The sequence below is a fragment of the Nerophis lumbriciformis genome, linkage group LG24 (assembly GCF_033978685.3).
Source record: "Nerophis lumbriciformis linkage group LG24, RoL_Nlum_v2.1, whole genome shotgun sequence".
Lineage (NCBI taxonomy): Eukaryota > Metazoa > Chordata > Actinopteri > Syngnathiformes > Syngnathidae > Nerophis > Nerophis lumbriciformis.
The window spans coordinates 14669418-14695285 of record NC_084571.2 but is presented as its reverse complement, the minus strand read 5'-3'; the positions used below and the strand labels follow the sequence as shown (position 1 = coordinate 14695285).

The following is a 25868-nucleotide window of genomic DNA, read 5'->3' as shown; positions in this document are numbered from 1 at the left end:
TGAGAGCCCAGGTTGCTCAGATAGTGGCCTTCAACTCTTCTGCGTTTTTGGGTCTGGCATTCTGCATCTTCCTTTTCACAATACCCCACAGATTTTCTATGGGGCTAAGGTCAGGGGAGTTGGCGGGCCAATTTAGAACAGAAATACCATGGTCCGTAAACCAGGCACGGGTAGATTTTGCGCTGTGTGCAGGCGCCAAGTCCTGTTGGAACTTGAAATCTCCATCTCCATAGAGCAGGTCAGCAGCAGGAAGCATGAAGTGCTCTAAAACTTGCTGGTAGACGGCTGCGTTGACCCTGGATCTCAGGAAACAGAGTGGACCGACACCAGCAGATGACATGGCACCCCAAACCATCACTGATGGTGGAAACTTTACACTAGACTTCAGGCAACGTGGATCCTGTGCCTCTCCTGTCTTCCTCCAGACTCTGGGACCTCGATTTCCAAAGGAAATGCAAAATTTGCATGGTTGGGTGATGGTTTGGGGTGCCATGTCATCTGCTGGTGTCGGTCCACTCTGTTTCCTGAGATCCAGGGTCAACGCAGCCGTCTACCAGCAAGTTTTAGAGCACTTCATGCTTCCTGCTGCTGACCTGCTCTATGGAGATGGAGATTTCAAGTTCCAACAGGACTTGGCGCCTGCACACAGCGCAAAATCTACCCGTGCCTGGTTTACGGACCATGGTATTTCTGTTCTAAATTGGCCCGCCAACTCCCCTGACCTTAGCCCCATAGAAAATCTGTGGGGTATTGTGAAAAGGAAGATGCAGAATGCCAGACCCAAAAACGCAGAAGAGTTGAAGGCCACTATCAGAGCAACCTGGGCTCTCATAACACCTGAGCAGTGCCAGAAACTCATCGACTCCATGCCACGCCGCATTAACGCAGTAATTGAGGCAAAAGGAGCTCCAACCAAGTATTGAGTATTGTACATTCTCATATTTTTTATTTTCATACTTTTCAGTTGGCCAACATTTCTAAAAATCCCTTTTTTGTATTAGCCTTAAGTAATATTCTAATTTTGTGACACACGGAATTTTGGATTTTCATTTGTTGCCACTTCAAATCATCAAAATTAAATGAAATAAACATTTAAATGCATCAGTCTGTGTGCAATGAATAAATATAATGTACAAGTTACACCTTTTGAATGCAATTACTGAAATAAATCAAGTTTTTCAAAATATTCTAATTTACTGGCTTTTACCTGTGTATATATATAATGTAGTAACCGACACCTTTATAACAATATGTAATATGTTTTATATACACACTGCATGTATATATATATAATATAGTAACATGCAGCTGCATAACAATATGTAATATGTACACTATACACACTGCTAGTACCGAGATATATATATATATATATATATATATATATATATATATATATATATATATATATATATATATAATATGTAGAAACAGACACCTTCATAACAATATGTAACATGTGCAATATACACACTGCAAGTATATATAATGTAGTAACAGACACCATAACAATATGTAATATGTACAATATACACTCTGCAAGTATATATATAATGTAGTAACGGACACCTTCATAACAATATGGAATATGTACAATATACACACTGCAAGTATATATATAATGTAGTAACAGACACCTTCGTACCAATATGTGATGTTTTATATACACACTGCCAGTATATATATAATGTAGTAACAGACACCTTCATAACAGTATGTAATATGTACAATATACACACTGCAAGTATATATATAATGTAGTAATGAAAACCTTCATAACAAAATGTAATATGTACAATATACACACTGCAAGTATGTGTATATATATATATATATATATATATATATATATATATATAATGTAGTAACAGACACCTTCATAACAATATGTAATATGTTTTATATACACACTACAAGTATATATATATATAATGTAGTAAGCGACACCTTCATACCAATATGTAATGTTTTATATACACACTGCAAGTATATATATATTGTAACAGACACCTTCATAACAATATGTACAATATACACACTGCAAGTATATATATATATATATATATATATATATAAATAATGTAGTATATTTAAATGTATGTATACATTTTTTAGCCTTTTAAAAGAAAATTAAATAATTATGCAAATTACTTGATAACGTCATGGTGACCACACCCCCACCGCCACAGGTATCTTGGCAGTTTAGGGGAAACCCTGTACATGGTCGCCCGCTTCTGTCAACATGAGTTTGAGAGCCAAAGAAATAGTTTTTGTGAAAAAACAGTCCTTTTGTCGACATGAGTTGTATCGTCACCTTTGCCATAATCCATACGCACACAGCTGTTCTGAGAAGAAGTATGAAACAGTTTGTTCACTTGTTCTTTCATGACATGTGTATTTTGTTTTCTAGGTTCCAGTTGGGGTGACAGCAGCAGCTCAGGGAGAACTCAATGGCTTGTTCTGAAAAACCTCACACCTCAGGTACACTCCCCAAAATATGCAGCATCTAGGGATGCATGCGCTTATCCGTCGGACACCGATCAGTATCCGAGGTTTTCCGTGAAAAAGTATGCAATCGGCCAATGCCGATTCGTGCCTTTTATGCTGAATGCCGTATTTATTTTTGGTCCCCCGGCTGACAGAGGCTTCCTTTGTTTTGATGATTATTAACTAAACTCCAGTTCCTACATGATTTAGGATGAGGCTGAACATGCACACCGAGTAAGACATAGCAGGAGCAGACAAGAAGGCATGCTAATCGCTAAACTAGCTGGAAACAACAAAGATACAAGTGCTTAGTAAAGTTTAGGAAGTGCAGAAAATAATTGGATATTAATAACAAATGATGGGTAATGTCAACACCAAGGTTAGTCTCAATATTTGTATTTTCACAAAATCGTTTTTTGTTGTTAATGTTTACAAACTATGGGATTAATTCCCTGGACAGAGGACTTTGAGGTCAAAAAGCATAGCATTTAAGGAGTAGTAGATAGTAGTTTTTACTTGTTTAGTTATTGTGTAGGGATGTACCCATCAACATTTTTGGCCTCAATACAATTGTTTTGGCATCAAATCTGATTTTCGAGTCCTGATCTGATATCTTGATAATAAATTAAAAAACTGAAAAAGGTTTTATAGCAAGTAATAGAGACGATTACTACTCAGGAGCTACAATACGATTAAAAATCGATTATTGATGCAGCTTTATTTCATGTACATTGATGCAGTTTTACAGTTCATTTCGTTCTACTTTCATGAAGACAAGAATATAAGTTGGTATATTACCTGATTCCGATGACTTGCATTGATTGGAATCAGACAGTAGTGCTGATAACGTCCAAATTGTAAAATGGAGGAGAGAAAAAAATCCTCCTTTCTGTCCAATACCACATGAAAGTGGTTGCTTTTTGCCATCTTATTTGTCCAGTTTCCGTACTCCTTTTTATACACTTAACAAGAAATACATTGGCGGCAAACTCCGTAGCTTGCTAGCTTGTGCAGCCAGCTTTCTGAGACTCTTATTTTGGTAGCGCAGGCAGGATGAAGCAGCACTTATATTGTGAAGATAGGAACTGTGCGGTCGATCTTCAGAGTTTTGACGGCACGTACGGCGCAAGAGTCTGTGGAAATAAAAAGTTGTTCTCGCCTTCCTGTTGGTCATTTTTTCTTAATACTGAGCTCACAGCAGCCAGCGTCATCTCACAAGACCCTCGGGTGCAGTGTGAATGTCAATCAAGTGACGAAAGTTACGTCTTGGTGAAGATTGATGATAGGTCATTTTTAGGTCCATTTTTTTAATGCCTGGCTGGCGATCGACGTAATGGGCACCCCTGTGTTAGACTGTCATAGCAAACAGAAAAATATACAGTTAAATGTGATCGGTATTTGTAATGGTGAGCATCTTCAATAAGACTAAGTGTGGTTTTCCTCCCAGATTGACGGCTCCACTCTGAGGACCCTGTGTATGCAGCACGGCCCTCTGATCACATTCCACCTCAACCTGCCGCACGGTAACGCTGTGGTCTGCTACAGCTCCAAGGATGAGGCTGCCAAGGCCCAAAAGAGCCTGCACATGTAAGAACTTCCCCTCCTGACACAATATCACAGCAGCCTTGAAATCATTGGTTCATTCTTTATTCATGGAACATTTGTTAGGATTTTTCACCTTGTCACACCACTTTAATCCTCTAGAGGTGATGGTGAGTCACCTACATTTGTAACACACATCATTTGAAAAATGTTTTCTCCTTTGCCTGCACAAAAGAGATGAAATGACGCGTGTAACAGGGATGCTACTTCTACTCACACTTATACCACCAAAGCGTACTGAAAGGGACTGTTTGCAAACTTAACGTTTGTTGTAAGCATTAAAGCTTTTAGCAGTTAATGACGTAAACTACATCGTACGTAGCATTAGTAGCTTTGTGTGTTGGATAGCTAAGGATAGCAAATTGGCTAACGCTAGTATTGAATGTAAAGTATTTTCGATCACAACATGACTTGTTAGTTGCTTCTTTTGTCTCATGCACGAGACAAGCATGAACACAAAGCTAATTCCTAATAGCGATGAGCAAGTTTTATTCACCATAACGAGTAATTGTGGAAAATATAGACATTTTAAAAACATGTAACATATTTTCCAGACTATAGAGCGCACCGGTATATAAGCCAGACCCACTAAATTTTTGAGGGAGGAAATATTTTCCCTATATATTAGCCGCACCGGACTATAAGTCTCAGATATACACGTTGTGAAATTAGTTATTTACACAGAAATATTTTGTAAAGGTTTATTTACACACATTTTAATTGTTTCCAAACGGGGTCTGTAAAACGGCTGATCAAACAAAACAGAAGTCATTGTCATGGACCCATTAGCTGCGCAAGCTAGCTCTCCAATCAGCTAAACAGACTCAATAACTCCACAGTGACGTGAAAGTGAAACCGTACAACAACAAAAAATGCCATTGTAAGTTAAAAACACTATCAGACACTCGTAAACATGTTAGCATATTAGCTAATGCTAACGACGCTATCTTGATTACATTACGATTATGAAAAAACTCCTACAGACATCACACACGGAACGCTTTAGTAAGTGAGAATTGTTTTAGTTACATTGTAAAACTTACACACGTTGCTTGAAGTGACGAGTGAAGAATCCATACGAGTTGTAACGCTATGGACGACTACAAGATAGAACAGCGCTTGTATTTGCGGTTCAAAGCTTTAAACGGATGTAAACACTTGTAGGTGTTCACCCAGCAGCACCTGCAGTGAGCAAACTCGTCCAAAAGATGGAGCCATAGCACAAAAATAAAACACCAATTAAGTGTCTTTGCATGTGTTTTATGAAAATTATTTGCATTATGGCCATCAGCGAAGAAAAATCCCAAAAATTAGCTGTACCGTTGTCTAAGCTGCAGGGAAAAATCCAAAAAATTAGCTGCACAGTTGTCTAAGCCGCAGGGTCAAAGCGTAGGAAAAAGTCTTATAGTTTGGAGCTTAGCAGTAGTAAAGAGGTGCCTGAGTAAACGTTGAGGTGTCCTGTGTGCAGGTGTGTTTTGGGGAACACTACTATTCTGGCCAAGTTCGCCAGCGAGGAGGAAATCAACCGTTTCTTTGCACAAGGGCAGTCACTGGCCACACCCTCCTCGGGCTGGCAGGCCATCGGCTCCTCCCACAGCAGACTGGATCAGTCCCACCCCTTCCCCAGCCGCGCCGCCGAGCCCAGCCAATGGAACAGCGGTGAGCTCCACGGCTCCTCCCTGTGGGGCGGGCCCAACTATTCCAACAGCCTGTGGGGGAACCCCGGCGGCACCGAGGCAGGGCGGCTCAGCAGCCCCTCCCCAATCACGTCCTTCCTCCCGGTGGACCACCTGACAGGCAGCGGCGACGCCATGTGACCGTCATGCGGGTCAGTGGAGAATCCTCAATAATCAGCAAAATGGCGCCGCCGCCGGCTTTCTCGCTAGTCAAGCGCGCGCCCTGTGGAAAACAAGTTACGTTTGTCTCTCTGCACATATGTCCACTTTTCTTTAGCCCAAAAACATATCAGTCGAAATACTTGAATCCTGCAGGCCAATTCTATAATGTGAACGGATGGATACTTGCTTCCAGGTAGTGCTCTTTCACACCGAAAAAAGCTTCAATCGAGCTCATTATTATTATTATATATATATATTTTTGTTTCATTCGTCGTGTTTATTTGAATTCCAATTCTTTTATCGTTTTCTCTTTTTTTTTTTTTTGCATTTGTTTGCTGACAATGTTGGAGTATGAGCTTTTTTAACTTTGCACTGAATGTGTTTTTTTCTCAGTATATATATATATATGAGTATATATATATATATATAATCTGCAATATAGAGGGAGCAGCCAGTTTTTCCAGTGTAGCTGTTTACTCATGAGGTCCTTACCGTGTGTGTGTGTGCGTGTGTGTGCGCTCCTCTCTTGCCTTGGCACGCCTACCTTACCGCGTTGTCGTGGAGTTTGAGATCAACAAATACGTTGAAGAAGAAAAGCTGACTTAGGAGGTGATAAAAAAAAAAAAAAGTGACATTAAAAAGAAAAGTATTGCACCGATTATTTTTTTGTTTTCAAACTAAAGAACGTTGAGCTCTGCAGTGCAAAGGACTGTAGCCGCAGCTGGGACTAGCAAGCCCTGCCTACCCTAGTGTAGGGGGCGGGGCCTATCTAGCAAGCCCCTCCCTCACGCCCTGTAGCGGGCGCGGGCGGGAGCAGCACTTTCAGAAGAGGCTTTCAATGTTTTGGAGGTGCCACACTGCAACCTCTTGTTTACAAGACTTAGGAGGCGGAGCGTGTGTTCATTCTTCATTTTCACCACAAGATGGAGTAAAACTGAAAAATGCAAGCAAAAAAAATCTTTAAAAAAAAAAACTTTAAAAAAATTATAAAATGTTTGAAAAAAAAAAAAGCTTCTATAAAAATGTTATCAAGGATGAAGACGATGCTTTGTAACTCTGGGAATTCGGATCAGTGTTTTTTGGCCATGGTTATTTGAATGATTCCTCTTTTGTCTGCTCAATAACCAGCGATGGTTCTCAGGAAATCAAGCCAGTTTTCCCCACCTTCTAGTTGATGAAAAAACACACAAAAAAAAGTCAAATCCAACTTCTAGCACTGAAAAGCGTGTTTAGGTCTGTAAGTTTCTTTTCTCTGCCAAATAACTGCTTTAAGCTGGAGAAGCTCCACACACTGCTTTCAATATGCTGTCTTTGGAGGGCCCAAGTGTGTGTGGGTGTGTGTGTGCGTGTGTGTCTTCTACAAACCAAGAGAAAGGTGATCTATGCATACTGTAGCTTCTCCCCGAGAGGCGTTTTTCTTTCTTTTCCTCGAGATGTTTTTAAATGTTCCACTCAGTACAGCGACTTGCTTTTAAGAAATATTTAGCTCTCATTGCCACAAAGTGTTTTGGAAGGAGAAAAAAAAAGGTTGAAGATGTTTTAAGAGTCGTCCACATTTCATTGCCTTGATCCCAGTTGTGTCCGCAGATGTCAAGTGGCTTCTACTTGTTTACAAATATGATTGTATTCTTTACACCCCCCCATCACGTGTGAATGTACGTCCAACTTTCCGCTTCCGTGGGGCGCTGGGGGGCGGGGCTTAAACAGCGTCGGCGAAGCCACGGACCTTAAACGCTTGCTGATGTTGTTGTTGACCCCACTGGAGGCTTTTTATTGAACAAAGCGTACGTAGGAAGACACCACCTGTATTAGCCCTGATGCTGTGTGTGTGTGTGTGTGTGTGTGTGTGTGTCAGTATTCCACCCGCTCTCTACCAAATAGTTGACTTAATTCCACTTTTGTTGCTTAAAACACATCTTTTTTCTTACATTGAATCATTCGAACATCTAAACTTAACTGACATGTTGAACTGAGGAGCCTTGGACTTTGCACTTTTTTTAAGTGGCTGTGTGAGCGCGGAGCAGGCTGAGTGAGTGAGTGAGTGAGTGAGTGAGTGAGTGAGTGAGTGATAGTGAAGAAGCAGTGTCCTTCCTGTAATGAAGTCCGGTGTACCCGCCTGACAAACATTTGTTCTCCACTTACCGGTAGTCCAAATAATCCAATGTTTTGCTTCCAAAGGTGAAGAGAAGTGGTTAGATATAAACACAACACAGCTTGCTACTCACAATTATATTTCCTTTCCAAATCCATTTGTCAGTCAAACCTATTCTCCTAATATACTATTTGGCATATAAATGATGATAAAAGCTAGTTCGAGCGATATGGCTGAAAACTGTATCACAATATCAGTATTTTTGATCAGTCGGTATCGATAATTATTTATATTTTTTGACTTATGGAAAATAAGCAGGAGAGTATTATATTTTATTTTGAAATGTAACTTCCTCTAATTATAATCCCTCAGTTATCCAGGCAGAAAGGAAATTTCTACACAAGCATGGAAAACACAAAATAGTAAAATCACATTGAACACTTAACAATAATCTCTTAAAAATAAGAAATATGTAAGAAATGCTTCATAAAGTGTAAGAAAATAGTGCAAAGTGTGAAAATGTAGACATAGAGAAACCTGAGAAGAACTCTTTTCTGTAGGTTTAGTGGCAGGAAGTTACAGGGTGATTTAAGGTGGTGTGGTATTAGTGCTCTTGCCTTGCATCATTTACAGACCACATTGGTCTGACTACGGTCCCTTTGAAAACATCCAAAAACTATCCAGGTCCTCCACTCTGTCTCTCGCTCTCCCTTGATCTCTCTTGATTTATCTCAATTGCTTGATCCCTCTAAATCTCTCTTGATCTCTTTCTCAATCTTTCTTTTTCAATATTTATATCTCTCTTGATCTCTCTTTTTCAATCTCTCTTGATCTCGATCTTTCTTTTTCAGTCTATCTCTCGATCTCTTGATCTTTGTCTTTCTCAATCTCTTTTTCAATCTTGATCTCTCGCGATCTCTTTTTCAATCTCTCTTGGTCTGTCTTTCTCGATCTCTATAGCTCCTTCGATCTCTCTATCTCTCTTGACCTCTCTTTCTCAATCTCTTTTTCAATCTTGATCTCTCACGATCTCTTATTCAATCTCGCTCTATCTCGATCTCTTTTTCAATCTCTTCATCTCAATCTCTATCTAGAGCTCCTTCGATCTCTCTCTCTCTCTTGATCTCCCTCGCTCTCTGTCGCTCTCAATTTCTCTTTCTCGATCTCTCTGTCCCTCTGAATCTCCCTCATTCTCTCTCTCAAATTCCCTTGATCTTTCTTGATCTATCTCAATCTCTTCTCTCTCTTGATCTCTCTCGATCTCTTTCTCTCTTGATCTCCCTCGATCTCTATTGCTCTCAATCTCCCTCGATCTCTCTCTCTCTCTCAAATTCCTTTGATCTTTCTCGGACTCTCTCTCTCTCCTTTTAAGATCAGCAGTGCCCAAACTTGGAAAGATGTGCTTAAAAATATTTCATAAAGACAAATATCAAAGGGTAACAACATGGGACCCAAACTAAACAGTTAACAATATTTGAAGAAGAAAACAAGAGCTCACAGCTCAGCTTTGACACGAATAAAAGAAGACACTTTTTTTTAAGACATGTTTTTAAGCAAGGTAGTGACAATCGTTTTTTAGTTTTATTTATTAAAATGATATCTATCAGCGAAATGACAACTGCGCCACACACTTGCTGCACTCCCTGATCCGATATCGGCCACAAAACACATGGCCTTGCATGTGAAATGTGTGATATCATGTGCGAAACAAGCAGTCCTGCAGAGTGTTCACTTGTGTGCGATACAAGCAGTCCCGCAGCGTGTTTGCTTGTGTGCGATATCATGTGCGATAGAGGCAGTCCTGCAACGTGTTTACGAGTGTGCAATGTGAGCAGTCCTGCAGCGTGTTTACTTGTGTGTGTGTGTGTGTGTGTGAGATATCATGTGCGATACAAGTAGTCCTGCAGTGTTTACTTGTGTGAGATATCATGTGCGTTACAAGCAGTCCTGCATCGTGTTTACTTGTGTGTGATATGTGCGATACAAGCAGTGTTTACTTGTGTGATATCATGTGTGATGCAAGCAGTCCTGCAGCGTGTTACCTGTGCAAAGTTAACATCTAAATGAACTCAATAAGCACACAATTTATTCTATTTTACTAAAGTCATTTACAAAAGGTACACTTGTTAGGCTATATAGGCTACTAGGAGCTAGCAGCTACACAACAGCTAAGCACACAATAGCATACAAGCTAGACATAGGTAATAATCATTGAACAATAAAAAGTGACATTTGTCAATATAAACAAGTATCACATAATTATAGTTACATGTTACTTACACATACTAAGTCTCCAAGGCAGAAGTGTATTAGAAACTATCCAGTAACAAACGTGTCCGCATCGTTCAACTAGTGTCACCAAAACAATTACCACTCCAACTTAAAGACAGCATAAGTCCAATCCAGAGGTTAATAATAAGTAGGTTAGTGTTTTTCATAACTACCATTGTTCTCTGTTTGACTCATTTCACCTGATCAACCCTTTTCTAACGTTCCACACTACTAAATGATACACGTTTGTATGATTCCTGCTGATATTGGATCGATATCGGCCAATACTAACAGCTCCAATCAGTTTTATCGTATCGGAAGTCAGAATCGGGACACCGCTATAGGACACGCCCTGCTTCTTCTCGCAGGACTTTAATACTTCATAGCAGGAAGGCACGCGCTCATTTGCTTATTCATTGTGTGTGTGAGTGTAAGTGTGTGTGTGTGAGTGTGTGTGCGTGCACACGATCATGCCAAATTGTGGTGTTAGCAAGAAGGAAAGGGATTTCTCTATGTGAGTATATTTAATATTTGAGTATTTTTGAGTATCTTCGAGAATATTCTCAAATTCGAGTATATTTGAATATATTGAGTATATATATATATATATATATATATATATATATATATATATATATATATATATATATATATATATATATATACAGTTAGGTCCATAAATATTTGGACATTGACACAATTTTCAGTATTCCAGCTCTGTACAACACCACAATGGATTTGAAATGAAACAATCAAGATGTGCTTTAAGTGCAGACTTTGAGCTTTAATTTGAGGGTATTTACATCCAAATCAGGTGAACGGTGTAGGAATTCCAACACATTTTATATGTACCTTCCACTTTTTAAGGGACCAAAAGTAATTGGACAATTGGCTACTCAGCTGTTCCATGGCCAGATGTGTGTTATTCCCTTGTTTTTTTCATTTACTTAATTTACAAAGCGCAGATAAAAGGCCTAGATGTCATTTCAAGTGTGGTATATTAGTTTGGAATCTGGTGAGGTCACCTCTCAATATGAAGTCCAAAGAGCTGTCCATATCAGTGAAGCAAGCCATCATTGGGCTGAAAAATCAAAACAAAGCCATCAGAGAGATAGCAAAAACATGAGGTGTGGCCAAATCAACGGTGTGGTACATTCTTAAAAAGAGAGAGTGCACTGCTAAGCTCAGCAACACCCAAAGACCTGGAAGACCACGGAAAACAAGTGTGGTGGATGACAGACAAATACCTTTCCTTGTCAAGAAAAAGCCCTTCACAACAGTTGGCCAGATGAAGAAAACTCTCCAAGAGGTAGGTGTATCTGTGTCCAACTCAACAATTATGAGAAGACTTCACCAGAGGAAATACAGAGGCTTCATCACAAGGCGTAAACCATGGGTGAGCCTCAAAAACAGGAAGGCCAGATTAGAGTTTGCCAAGAAACATGTAAAAGAGCCTGTGCAGTTCTGGAACAACATCTTATGGACAGATGAGACAAAGATCAACTTGTACCAAAATTATGGAAAGAGAAGAGTATGCAGAAGGCAAGGAACTGCTCAAGATCCAAAGCATACCACCTCATCAATGAAGCATGGTGGTGGTAGTGGCATGCATGGCTGCCAGTGGAACTGGATCTCTTATATTTATTGATGATGTGACAGCTGACAAAAGCAGCAGAATGAATTCTGAAGTGTTTGGGGCAATATTATCTGCTCATATTCAGCCTAATGCTTCAAAACTCATTGGAAGGTGCTTCACAATGCAGATGGGCAATGACCCGAAGCATACTGCGAAAGCAACCAAAGAGTTTTTTAAGGCAAATAAGTGGAATGTTCTGCAATGGCCAAGTCAATCACCTGACCTGAATCCCATTGAGCATGAATTTCACTTGCTGAAGACGAAACTGAAGGGAAAACGCCCAGAGAACAAGCAGGAAGTGAAGACAGCTGCAACAGAGGTCCGGCAGAGCATCACCATGGACCAAACCCAGCGTCTGGTGATATCTATGTGTTCCACACTTCAGGCTGTCATTGACTGCAAAGGATTTGCAACAAAGTATTAAAAAGTGACAATTTGATTTATGATTTTGTTAGTTTGTCCAATTACTTTTGGTCCCTTAAAAAGTGGAAGGCACATATAAAATGTGTTGTAATTCCTACACCGTTCACCTGATTTGGATGTAAATACCCTCAAATTAAAGCTCAGAGTGTACACTTAAAGCACATTTTGATTGTTTCATTTCAAATTCATTGTGGTGTTGTACAGAGCTGGAATACTGACAATTGTGTCAATGTCCAAATATTTATGGACCTAACTGTATATATATATATATATATACAGTATATATATATATATATACACACACACTCAAATATATCCATATATATATATATATATATATATATATATATATATATATGTGTGTGTGTATATATGTATATATATGTGTATATATTTGAGTATAGTGAGTATATATGAGAAGGAGTGTGTGATGCTCCTCAAAGAAGAAGAAGACTGTGATGACTGAAGTCTTCTTGTCAAACTAACTTGTTGTCTGGGAGCACGACTCAAACATTTAGTGATCACGACTATGCAGACATTTTGATTTAATCTCTACTAAAGTAATGTTCCTCCACCGTGTCACATGACATGAGTCCTAGTGCTAACAAGACATGAGTCCTAGTGCTAACATGACACGAGTCCTAGTGCTAACCGTGACAAACGTGACTTAGCAACAGCAGTTGTAGCAGGAAATGGGGGGAGGGGCAGGGTCAGGTTAGGCTTTTCAAAGTCCTTACGTTTCTTGTTCATGTTCCTCCACAAGACTCTGATTTCTTGTTCATGGTCCTCCACAAGACCCTGATTTCTTGTTCGTGGTCCTCCACAAGACTGGTTTCTTGTTCGTGGTCCTCCACAAGTCTCTGATTTCTTGTTCATGGTCCTCCACAAGACTCTGATTTCTTGTTCATGGTCCTCCACAAGACTGATTTCTTGTTCATGGTCCTCCACAAGTCTCTGATTTCTTGTTCGTGGTCCTCCACAAGACTCTGGTTTCTTGTTCATGGTCCTCTACAAGACTCTGGTGTCTTGTTCATGGTCCTCCACAAGACTGGCTTCTTGTTCATGATCCTCCACAAGACTCTGGTTTCTTGTTCATGGTCCTCTACAAGACTGGTGTCTTGTTCATGGTCCTCCACAAGACTGGCTTCTTGTTCATGGTCCTCCACAAGACTCTGGTTTCTTGTTCATGGTCCTCCACAAGACTTTGGGTCGTGAGGACCACTGACAGTGCACATTTGACACAGCTGGTACGGAAAGGGGCGGTTGGATGTTTTATGCGTGAGGAACGTGGAGAATCAGGCGGGAAGCGACTTGACTTTCCAAGGTCTTCCTGGGCGCAGCAAAGGGTTTTAAAGATTTGTGTTGAGTTTTTGTGGGGTCTGCACTTTTTGAAGGACAATCTTAATTAGGTAAATGCATCCTTGGCCTGAGGTGTCACCACAACTCCAAGATGAATGTGTCCTCCTTTGTTTCCTTGGAATATTTCTACTCCTTTTTTGTTGCTTGGTTTGTTCAGTATTTGTTCTCCTTTATTCCTCTGGATTTTAGTGCTCTCACGTGTACTAAAGTGTAGCTAGTAGTCTTCTGTCGGCTGTACTCGTACTGATTACTGTTTGTAACCTCTGGCCCTGCAGCCAGCATACAAAGCTGTAGAACTTGGGTACAACCCTCAATAAAAGACTAACAATCACACACACACTCGTCTTTCTTGCCAAATATTTAGTTTTTTTCATCCATTTTTACAATATTGTCACCATGTTTAGACTATTACCCATTTGTGCGGATCAGAATGATTGGGATATAAATGTTGCCTTAATAGTGTTGACACTGAATTGATGTCGTAAGGGTGCCCTCTGCTGGACGTATGGAGTCACTACATTTGACCTGCAAATAAGATGTTCAATTCTTTTTCTATTTTACAAACGATCTGCACATTAAAGAATATGAAGTGTGCACTTCCGGTCAAATAATGTAATTAAAAATTATATAGTGGATATTTTTTGTAGGGAAATACAATACAATGTTTATTTAACCATGGATGTAAAACTGTTTTAAAAATTATTAGAGGTGTGAATCTTTGGGCACCCAACGATTCAATCCGATTCTGACAATGTATTTGGCATAATTAAACTTTCATGGTTACAGGTTAGAAAACGTCTGGTTGCATGGAGATTGCATAAAAAAATTTGTTTAAAGGTTGATTCTTATACAAAATTATATATATATATATATATATATATATAAAGGTTTAAACCGTTGTTTGAAAATTATGGAAGTCACTACATTTGAGCTGCAAATAAAATAGTAAACTTTTTTTTTTTGCACAGAAAGGAAAATTAAACTCACAAATTTGGTGAATGAGCCAACAGCAGCTGTCACTCAATGCATCTTGGAGTGAAATATTACTGCAATTAAAATCATAAATGATTGTAGCTGAGATAGGCTCCAGCGACCCCGAAAGGGATAAGCGGTAGAAAATGGATGGATATCAATTATACTTTAAATGTAAGGAAAATACATACACTATACAATCACATGTATATTAAACACTGTTTGAAAATGTATACTGCAAAAGTTCAATCATACCAGACATTTTTAGAGAAAATTAAATGTGAGCATTTTTTTTTTAAAATTTAACATTCATGTTAAAGTTTAACCAGCATTTGTGGAAAAATACTGTAAACATTTTTAAGGGCACAAAAATGTGAGGCCACATTCTAAAGTTATATGGAATAATAATATTCAAGTTAAATATTAACGATTATTTGTGGAAAAATCATACTGTACTTTTTTAATGGTACATTTACATGAGGCATTTTTACCATTCATTTTGAATAAGCATTTGTGGAAAAACATTTTACTTTATTGAATTTGACCTGAACAAAATGTGTTTTTTTAACCTAGTAAAGGTCATTTTAATTGTGGTTAATTGGTTGAAAAAGTAATTAAATATTATAGCTAGAGAATATAAAAACTAACATCCTTTAGTGCTGTTCGAGGCTGAGCCAATCAATCAATCGTTTAATTATATAGCCCTAAATCACAAGTGTCTCAAAGGGCTGCACAAGCCACAACGCTATCCTCGGTTCAGATCCCACATCAGGGCAAGGAAAAACTCAACCCAGTGGAATGACAATGAGAAACCTTGGAGAGGACCGCAGATGTGGGTGACCCCCCCCTCCCCCTCTCTAGGGCGACCGGTGCAATGGACGTCGAGTGGATCTAGCATAATATTGAGAAAGTCCAGTCCATAGTGGATCTAACATACTAGTGAGAGTCCAGTCCATAGTGGGGCCAGCAGGGGACCATCCCGAGCGGAGACAGGTCAGCAGCGCAGAGATGTCCCCAACCGATGCACAGGCGAGCGATCCACCCTGGGTCCTGACTCTGGACAGCCAGCACTTCATCCATGCCCCCCCCCTCCACAAGGGAGAGGGGGGCAGAGCAGAAAAGAAACGGCAGATCAACTGGTCCAAAAGGGGGGTCTATTTAAAGGCTAGAGTATACAAATTAGTTTTAAGATTGGACTTAAATACTTAGAATCAGAGGCCTCAATACTGGTTTGTTCTCATCCAGTGTCCAATACCACTGTAGTATTGATATTGTGTGGAAAACAACTTCACGTTCTGGAGATGTCCACATGAAAACCAGCAGGTTGCGCCAACTGAGCTTTTCTCCTGTCACACACACAGATAGTGGCAGACGTGTGTGTTGGATGTCTTTTATTAACTTATTGTGAAGAAATGGAAGGAAGAAGAGGTTTGGGAGAACATTGAAGAACAAACACTGAAGAACATTTTGGTCCCGCTGTGGAAAAAACCCCAACAATGATATCAAATCCTTTAGGAAAGTCAATGATATCAAATCCTTTAGACTTGCCTGCTGGGACTCGTTACTCATAAACATCCTTCTTGTCCGCGATGTACTGCACGATCTCTGCAGGCGACATCAGCTTCTCCGCTTCTGCGTCGGGAATCTCGAAGCCTGCGGAGAAGCCGAGGTCAAGAGAGAAAGCGGTACAAAAAATGTTGGTGACGGAGCGACGCTCACCGAACTCGTCCTCCATGGCCATGATGATCTCCACCTGGTCCAGGCTGTCCAGACCCAGGTCTTTCATGAAGTGCGACGACGTCTGCAGCTGCGCAGACAAAAGGCCCACGTTACAAAAATAAAGCGACTGCGGCCATCTTGCACGGTGCTCACTCACGCTCTCGGGGTTGATCTTGTCGTAGAGCTTGAGGACGTACATGACGCGCTCCTTGATGGTGTCCAGGGTGAGGGGGGGCAGGTCGCTGTATTGTCGGCATGGCAACAACGAAGAGATCTGGGAACGGACCAAGGGTTACGGATCATCTCCATGAGATGAATTTGGCCGCCGACAGAGATTATCGCGTGATGACAACACATTTGGCAGCCGCGGCTAACGTCCCTCCACAGTGCGAGACACTAATCCTCACCTCGCTGGAGGTCCAGGACTAGCTGAACATGCTACACTACACGGGATATGAGAAGCCATGCTAACCGCTAAGCTAGAGCTCTTGTATCGACAAATAGACAGTTTTATCAGTATGTGGCCAATACTAAACTGATTAGATTGGTATTTTTTACTAAGCACAATTTGTTTTAGTGTGTGTAGTTTTTGTTTACAACTTCAGGAAGTTCCTGGACACAGGAGGACTTTAAAGGATTAAAAAAAAAAAACAATTAAGAGCCTTTGTCTTCCATTTTATATATAAATGTTTGTCTACTGATTCTAACGATAATAATGCGTATCTTCTTCATTTAAAATGTATGTTTAATTTTCAGTTTAAAATATCTGCAATATATTATTGAAATCAAGTTTTATGGGGAAAAGAAGTCATGTTGCCAATGAACAATCGGTTAGACCATCTATAGTAGGCTATTGTAAAACAGGTGTTTATTTTCATTGCATAAAACACAATATTATTTTGGATCAAATCAATTGTGACCTGAGAAAAATCAGGCAACGTCTTACCCGTAGTTTGGGTCAAATTCATGCAAAAGCAATCGACTTTGAAATTACTTAATTTCCATCCATTTCCTACCGCTTGTCCCTTTTATCGTATATTATTTTATAAATATACGTTGTGAACCAAAAGGAAACGTCTTCACCATTTAGAAAGGTAATTTTGTTGGGGTTTGAACTGAAGGAAACGCCACCTTGTGCATAACGTAACTAATCGACCACTCTACGCGCAACTTGTACTGTCTGTCATCCATTCGTCGAGGACTTTAAGGGATTTAAAAACCAAATTAAGAGCCTTTATCTTCGATTTTATATATAAATGTTTCTCCACTAATTCTAACGATAGTAATGCGTATCTTCATTTAAAAATGTATGGCATACATGTTTAATTTTAACTTTAAAATATCTGCATTATATTGTTATTGAACTCAAGTTATGTGGGGGAAAGAAGTCACGTTGACAATGAACGATCTATGGTTAGAACGTCTATTAATGCGTTTATCAAATTTAAGGCCGCACAGGAAAATGACAGTAACAGCATCGTGGGGAATCCTTAATACCACCTTAAAAATGAAGCTACACAAACATTGCTAACAGGCTCGCCAACAAACCGAACTATCTCCTGATGAAAGCGGAACTCCTCCATCTTTGCTTTCTACAGTTTAAAAACGTAAATAGTCGACAAACATTTCAATTATCGCACATTTGAACGTCGCTGCCTTCCACTCTTGAAAGACGTCGCTAGGTCAAACAGGAGCAGCTCCATGATGGCGGACACCTCACCTGGCTCTGTCCGAGCCACCGCGTCCTGCGGCTGTCCACGGCAAAGGACAACGGCCGGACGGCGGCGGCTAAAGGTCCCGGGGCGGCTCTCATCGTCACGTTAGCGGCGAGCAGCCTCAGCGAGGAGCGGACGCACTGGCGCAAGACTTGGGACGCCATGACGGGGAGAGAAGTGGCTGCTGTCGTCACCCAGCATACACTGCGAGAGGAAGAAGCGGGGGGGTCAAGCAGCAGTAGCGCATGCGCAACTCAATATTGGCATTTACTGTATTTATTTTATTGTAATGTCGCCGGGGGTCTGCTGGGATGGGATGCCAGCCCAGCAGAGAGGAATTAGGGAAGACAAAAACTCGAGAGGAACTTCCAGTATTTCCAACAAAGTATAGCCATAGTCAAAATCCCAAGCTTCCGGTCTTCAAAACAATAGCAGTGCGCATTACATCCGGTACAACTGCGCTAATACTAAATACATTCTTACAATAGGCTATTCATGTAAAACAGGTATTTATTTTTACTCCCTAAAATACAATATCATTTTGGATAAAAACAATTGTGACCTGGGAAAATCTCAACATTAAATAAATGATAAATGGGTTGTACTTGTATAGCGCTTTTCTACCTTCAAGGTACTCAAAGCGCTTTGACACTACTTCCACATTTACCCATTCACACACACATTCACACACTGATGGAGGGAGCTGCCATGCAAGGCGCTAACCAGCAGCCATCAGGAGCAAGGGTGAAGTGTCTTGCTCAGGACACAACGGACATGACGAGGTTGGTACTAGGTGGGGATTGAACCAGGGACCCTCGGGTTGCGCACGGCCACTCTCCCACTGCGCCACGCCGTCCCTATAACATTAACATTACTAATATTTTATTACAATAATAATATAATAATTTATTACATTAATAATATTTTATTTGAATAATAATATTTTATTACATGAATACTATTTTATGACCATAATATTGTATTACATAAATATCTTATGACAATACAATGTTATTACATTAATACTATTTTATGAACATAATGATTGTCTATTACATTAATAATATTTGATTACATTAATAATATTTTCTGACGATAATAATATTTTATTACTATAATATTTCATTACATTAATACTATTTTATGATAATATTAATGTTTTATTACAATACAATGTTTGGGTAAAATTCAGGCAAAAGCAATCGACCTTGAACTTACTTAATTCATCGTTTATAATCTTAGTTTATAAATGTACATTGTGAACAAAAAATAAACGTATATAACATTTGGAAAGGTCATTTTGTTGGGGTTCGAACTGAATGAAACGCCACCTTGTGCATAATGTCACTAATCGACCACTCTACACGCAACTTGTACTGTCTGTCACCCATCCGTCGGTCGGAGAGGAGCTGAAGCAACTAAATGCTTCAGATTGACTTTTTCCTCTTCTTTTAGGCAACAAACGCGTCAAACTCGCAGCTATGGAGTTGTCGGAAATGTTGTACAACAAAGCAGAGTACATCGAGACGGTAAAGATTGTTGTTTCCAGCCTTTAGCGAGCTATGGGGCTAATGTAGCCAAACAGGGCGTTAGCTAGGCTAATATTAGCCACACTAGCTAGGCTACACTTCTAACGTCAACATTTCAACGCTGCATTTGCTTCATTTCAGGCCTCCGGTAACAAAGTTAGCCGGCAGTCGGTGCTGTGTGGAAGCCAAAACATCGTACTTAATGGAAAAGTAGGTGAAATGTGTAGTCATTGATGAGGACACAATGGTGTTGACTAGTGTTTGTTTTCCCCTGCAGACCATTGTCATGAATGATTGCATCATCAGGGGGGACCTGGCTAATGTCCGGGTGGGCAGACATTGTGTGGTCAAAAGCAGGAGTGTCATTCGGCCACCTTTCAAAAAATTCAGCAAAGGGTAACATCTTCTTAGTCACTTGTTTCCATCTTTGAAGTGATCGTAGATGACCACCATGTATCTAGGAGGGTGAAGTTAGTGGGCGAGACCATAGACATCTTATAAGTAGACGCAGCATTGGCTGCTGTGACGCAAGGAATTGGGCCGCCATCTTGAAGTGGTGATGAGGAGCCTTCACAAGTAAGATTTAACATTAAAGTACTATTGGTTGTATTTTGTGAAAATAATATTATCACAGAGTTGAGAAGGAGCAAAGATCTTCAATATTTGTATGTGAAAATCACAAAGAAATCTTCTGGGGGAGGATGACGCCCCCACAGGGGTTTGGTTTACAAACTTTCAGCCCCACCTAAAACAAAATTCACCAGCCGCCACTGATCATGATGCATTCTCATTTTAGGCAAAATATAAGACAATACTTTCTTAACAGTATAATTGTAACCAGGAATAAGTCTTCAAGTAACAATATTCAAATACTAACATTGCTGGGTAAAACAGAATTTGGTTTTATTCTGAATCCAGTGAAACAGATTGGTGGTTTTAGCTGATATAAAGACTTTCAGGTGTTTATATATGTTTATGTTTAAGTATTTGGCAGACGCTTTTATCCAAAGCGACATACATAAAAAATACATATAAAACAATCACTGTAAACATTATCATTTAAGGGAAGAATGTAATAGAAAATATCAATACAAAGTGTCAAGACAGAATAAACTCTCTGCTGCTGCAGCAACAGAGATACAGTCTATATGTCCCTAAGTTATATAGATATCTAATGTATTCCTACATTGTTTATGTAGGATATACGCATGTATATATAACCTAATCATATTGTTTCTTCAACTTAAAAATAGCTGACCGTTTTTTTCCCCCTTCTCTGGGACTATATTCCCAGTTTTGATCTCGAACGTCTGGTCACTTATAACATACAAGAATATTCTATTACTGTTAAGCAAACTATGAATAATAAAACACGCCAAAAAATCTGTCCTTTATCATAGCTACACGTATGACAAAAAAGTGCGTGAAAATCAGTGGTATTCAGTGAGGTAAGATGAATTAAATGCGCTGACAGTTCATTGCTCCTGCCAAATGAATTGCACTGAGTGTAGGGGATCACCACTCCAAGATGGCGGCCCCGCGTCTCGTCAGCGCCAGTAGGCAGTAGCGCTCGATGCTGCGTACCCTTATAAGATGTCTATGGGTGAGACTGATACTTCGTACATGTCATGATCATTGAATCATTTTGTCACTCCAGCATAAATAATAGAACCAAAATATGAATAAATGTGTCACTGATCACAAAGTTTATTCATATAAAATGATTGATGATAAGGTGTGTTCATGGCAAAAGGTGTATTTAGAGTTTTTTTTTTTTTTTAAAGTGACACATTTTGCAAACTTGGAGGCTGCATGCAGACAAGATTGTATTTCACTATTCTCGCTTCCTGCGTGCAGAGTGGCGTTCTTCCCGCTGCACATCGGCGACCACGTCTTCATCGAGGAGGACTGTGTGGTCAACGCTGCCCAGATCGGCTCCTACGTCCACATTGGCAAGAACTGTGTCATAGTGAGTGCACGCACACGCACACACACACACACTCACACACAGTGTAATGAGTCACATGATAGTCATGTTGGGACCTGAGGTTAGAATTTTGTGGTTTTCTGCAGAATGTGTAAATGAGTCAAAGACACACAGAAGATGTTATTTTATGACAATAATAATAATTTAGTACAATAATAATATTTTATGACAATAATATTTTATGACAATAATAATAATTTGGGACATTAATGATATTTTATGGCAATATTATTTTATTACAATAATAATATTCTAGGACATTAATAATATTTTATGGCAATAATATTTTATTACAATAAGAATATTTTAATACATTGATACTATTTTATGACAATAATCATATTTTATTACATTAATAATATTTTATGACCATAACAATATTTTATTACAATAACAATATTGTATTACAATAATATGTTATGCAAATAATATTGTATTACAATAATAATATTTTATGACCAAAATAATATTGTATTACAATAATAATATTTTAGGACATTAATAATATTTTATTACAACAATAATATTTTATTACAATAATAATATTGTATTACATTATTACTAGTTTATGACCATAATAATATTTTATTATAATAATATTATGTTACATTAATAATATTTTATTGCAATAATAATATTTTATTGCAATAATAATATTTAATTACATTAATATTATATGACGATATTTTATTACTATCATAATATTTCATTATATTAATACTATTTTATGACAATATTAATATTTTATTACAATAATAATGTTTTATTACAATATTAATATTTTATTACATTAATGCTGGTAAAAATGTGATCATTTGACATCTGCCAACAAAATATGTTAACATTTATAATTACCGTATTTTCCAGACAATAGAGGACACCGGTGTATAAGCCACACCCACAAAATTTTAGAAGAAAAGACTATTTTCCATATATTAGCCGCACCGGGATTTTAAGACACAAATATATGCGTTGTGAAATTAGTTATTTACACAGAAATATTTAGTAAATGTTTATTTACATACATTTAATTGTTTCCAAACGGTGTCTGTAACACGGCAGTAAAACGGCTGATCAAACAAAACAGAAGTCATCGTCACAGTGCTATGTTAACATACTAACAATAGCATGCTCATTAGTGATTTGCCAAAATATGACAGTGAGGCTTACACCTGCTAAATTAGCTAAAAAGCTAGCATGCTAAAATACTCGGAAGTGTCTACCTGAAAAATGTGTTTAAAATGCTAGCCTGCTAACGATAGCATGCATCAAGAACCAAAATATGACTCTGGTATATACCTTTAAATTAGCTAAAAAATCGAGCATGTTAATGTTGGTATGCTAACATGCTAACTTTAATGTGTAATATTTAGTGAAATGCTTAAATATGACAGAGGCGTATACCTGCTAAATTAGCTAAAAAAGCTAGCATGCTAAAATGCTAACTGTAATATGTGTTAAGTTCTAAAATATAATACTCGGAAGTGTCTACCTGAAAAATGTGTTTAAAATGCTAGCCTGCTAACGATAGCGTGCATCAAGTACCAAAATATACCTACGAAAAAAGGTAACATATTGAGGTTAGCATGCTAACAGTACACAATTATCAAAAAAGCGAGCATGCCAACAGTAGAACGTTAAAAAAAAAGATATGTGCCACACTTTGGACACCCATTATACTGCAATACTTTAATGGACTATTGTAGTTTTACTCTGACTACTTCAATGTGAAATATATTTATGTGTTCGTTTCATCCAACTGATCAAAACAATCACTCGCCTGTTTCTCTTTGTGCAGTTAAAGATTATTCCACTAGAGGGCAGCAGTCCATTTAGAATCACTAAATATCTGAACAAAACAACTCTGAAATTTATTTGCATCTTTATGAGGAAATGTCAGAGCAACATGAAATATTGTTCTGTTTCATTCATTATTCTTTTTTTTACACTTTGGGTCTGGAAACCTTTTGGTGTTAGTTTTATTTAGAAAAACAAATGAACAGAAGGTGATGTGTTCCTGTCGTGTTTATTGATGAACATGTGACTTGATGTCAGTGTTTAGGAAACACATGTGTGTTTATTGATTAGCTGTTCGCCTTTCCTCTTTAACACTTCATAACGGGACTGTCGCGTTTGGTTACAATTCCCCACAGTAGGTGGTGGTATGCAGCTTCACACACCTGGTCCGCCAGAGAGTAAATAAAACGCAGAAAGAGGGTATCAGTGTTGAAAACGTTTAGCGACTACTAAATATTCTGAGAAGGTTGTATATATATATATATATATATATATATATATATATATATATATATATGTATGTGTGGGAAAAAAATCACAAGACTATTTCATCTCTACAGGCCTGTTTCATGAGGGGGGGTAACCTCAATCGTCAGGAGATTTTAATGGGAGCATTCGCATACCATGGTTTATATAGGGCACAGAGTGGGTGGGTACAGGCTGGCCTAGGGGCGTGGTGATTGGCTCATGTGTTACCTAGGAGGTGTTTCCGTCTATGGCGGCATGTTGTTACAATTTCGCTGCGCTTGTTGAGGGATGACAGGTCTGGACGGTAAATAATAAACAGTTTCTCTTTCAAGCATAGGTTGCATCTTTTATTACCACTATTGTAAGGTGTGCTGGATGCAAGAATTTGCCATGTTATTGAATATTCAACATTATTGTCTTTGAGGTCCCAAATGTGTTTGCTGAGTTCTGTGGTATTTCGCAGATTTTTGTTCCTGAAAGAAGCCTTGTGATTGTTCCATCTGGTTTTGAATTCTCCCTCGGTTAATCCTACATATGTGTCGGATGTATTATTTACCGTCCAGACCTGTCATCCCTCAACAAGCGCAGCGAAATTGTCACAGCATGCCGCCATAGACGGAAACACCTCCTAGGTAACACATGAGCCAATCACCACGCCCCTAGGCCAGCCTGTACCCACCCACTCTGTGCCCTATATAAACCATGGTATGCGAATGCTCCCATTAAAATCTCCTGACGATTGAGGGTACCCCCCCTCATGAAACAGGCCTGTAGAGATGAAATAGTCTTGTGATTTTTTTCCCACACATACATATATTGCGCTCTACTACGGTATCGAGCACTATTTTTTGGATAACCTTATTAAGACATATATATATATATATATATATATACATACATATATATAACCTTTTTCAGAATATTCAGTATTGCAAATCAATTATGCAAATGAGATGGTTAGGTGTCTGTGTTGCCAGGGTCGTCGCTGCGTCCTGAAAGACTGCTGCAAGATCTTGGACAACACGGTTCTTCCTCCGGAGACGGTGGTGCCTCCTTTCACCGTCTTCTCGGGATGTCCAGGTCTCTTAGCATGCTAGCCTTTCTAGCTAATTTATCAGGTATACGCCTCACTGTTAAAAACACTCGCCATCCTCCGCAGGTCTGTTTTCGGGCGAGTTGCCGGAGTGCACGCAGGACCTGATGATCGACGTCACCAAGAGTTACTACCAGAAGTTTCTCCCTCTCAGCCAAATCTGAGCATCGCCGCCATGTTGGCAGTGAACTCTCACAACAAACTTGGACCAAAACCCGAGCAACATGAACTTTTCACACCTTTTATTGGCTTCACTTGCAGCAGGTGGCAAAGTTCTGTGTGCAAAGTAATCAATGTGTCCACAAATATAATAATAATAATGTATATAAATGTAAAATAAATGATATTCAGTGGGAAAAGATTTGATGTAATTTCAAGTGTTATTTAGAACAGTTGTTTTCATTTCTAATAACCTTGGGTGTATGTGTATCATGCTGATTTTAATTATAAAAAAATTCAGTGGTTAATATTAGGGATGTCCGATAATGGCTTTTTGCCGATATCCGATATTGTCCAACTCTTTAATTACCGATACCGATGTCAACCGATATATACAGTCGTGGAATTAACACATTATTATGCCTAATTTGGACAACTAGGTATGGTGAAGATAAGGTACTTTTAAAAAAAATTAATAAACTAAGATAAATTAATTAAAAACATTTTCTTGAATAAAAAAGAAAGTAAAACAATATAAAAACAGTTACATAGAAACGAGTAATTAATGAAAATGAGGAAAATTAACTGTTAAAGGTTAGTACTATTAGTGGACCAGCAGCACACACAATCATGTGTGCTTACGGACTGTATCCCTTGCAGACTGTATTGATATACATTGATATATAATGTAGGAACCAGAATATTAATAACAGGAAGAAAC

General features: G+C 38.8%; 3 protein-coding genes across 7 annotated transcripts in view; 2 read left to right on the top strand and 1 right to left on the bottom strand.

Moving 5' to 3' along the window:
* Window positions 1-10899, top strand: part of LOC133620279 (trinucleotide repeat-containing gene 6A protein-like) — a 91292-nt gene extending 80393 nt beyond the window's left edge. For all 5 annotated transcript variants that reach the window (XM_061981627.1, XM_061981631.1, XM_061981629.1 and 2 more), the window contains 3 exons: window positions 2411-2481; window positions 3935-4074; window positions 5558-10899. In XM_061981627.1, coding sequence (XP_061837611.1) covers window positions 2411-2481; window positions 3935-4074; window positions 5558-5906 — 560 coding nt within the window. In that variant the 3' untranslated portion in view covers window positions 5907-10899. The remainder of the gene's footprint in view (window positions 1-2410; window positions 2482-3934; window positions 4075-5557) is intronic.
* Window positions 10900-16056: 5157 nt separating this feature from the next.
* Window positions 16057-18336, bottom strand: ndufab1b (NADH:ubiquinone oxidoreductase subunit AB1b). Its single transcript, XM_061982188.1, has 5 exons — window positions 18120-18336; window positions 16557-16673; window positions 16400-16487; window positions 16229-16333; window positions 16057-16156 (listed from the first exon to the last, which is right to left on the bottom strand). The coding sequence occupies exons 1-4, from the start codon at window positions 18276-18278 to the stop codon at window positions 16242-16244; spliced, it is 456 nt and encodes a 151-aa protein (XP_061838172.1). The 5' UTR covers window positions 18279-18336; the 3' UTR covers window positions 16057-16156; window positions 16229-16241.
* Window positions 18337-19465: 1129 nt separating this feature from the next.
* dctn5 (dynactin 5) lies at window positions 19466-25317 on the top strand. The gene is made up of 6 exons (XM_061982187.1): window positions 19466-19643; window positions 19785-19853; window positions 19921-20039; window positions 21501-21612; window positions 24873-24975; window positions 25055-25317. The coding sequence occupies exons 1-6, from the start codon at window positions 19596-19598 to the stop codon at window positions 25150-25152; spliced, it is 549 nt and encodes a 182-aa protein (XP_061838171.1). The 5' UTR covers window positions 19466-19595; the 3' UTR covers window positions 25153-25317.
* The last annotated feature ends 551 nt before the right edge of the window (window positions 25318-25868 follow it).

Coding starts and splice junctions, on each gene's coding strand:
- dctn5 (XM_061982187.1), top strand. CDS start 19,596: ATGGAGTTGTCGGAAATGTTGTACAACAAAGCAGAGTACATCGAGACG. Junction 19,644..19,784: donor AAGCAGAGTACATCGAGACG/GTAAAGATTGTT, acceptor GCTTCATTTCAG/GCCTCCGGTAACAAAGTTAG. Junction 21,613..24,872: donor TTGGCAAGAACTGTGTCATA/GTGAGTGCACGC, acceptor CTGTGTTGCCAG/GGTCGTCGCTGCGTCCTGAA.
- ndufab1b (XM_061982188.1), bottom strand. CDS start 18,278: ATGGCGTCCCAAGTCTTGCGCCAGTGCGTCCGCTCCTCGCTGAGGCTG. Junction 16,488..16,556: donor ACAAGATCAACCCCGAGAGC/GTGAGTGAGCAC, acceptor TTGTCTGCGCAG/CTGCAGACGTCGTCGCACTT. Junction 16,334..16,399: donor GGCCATGGAGGACGAGTTCG/GTGAGCGTCGCT, acceptor GCTTCTCCGCAG/GCTTCGAGATTCCCGACGCA.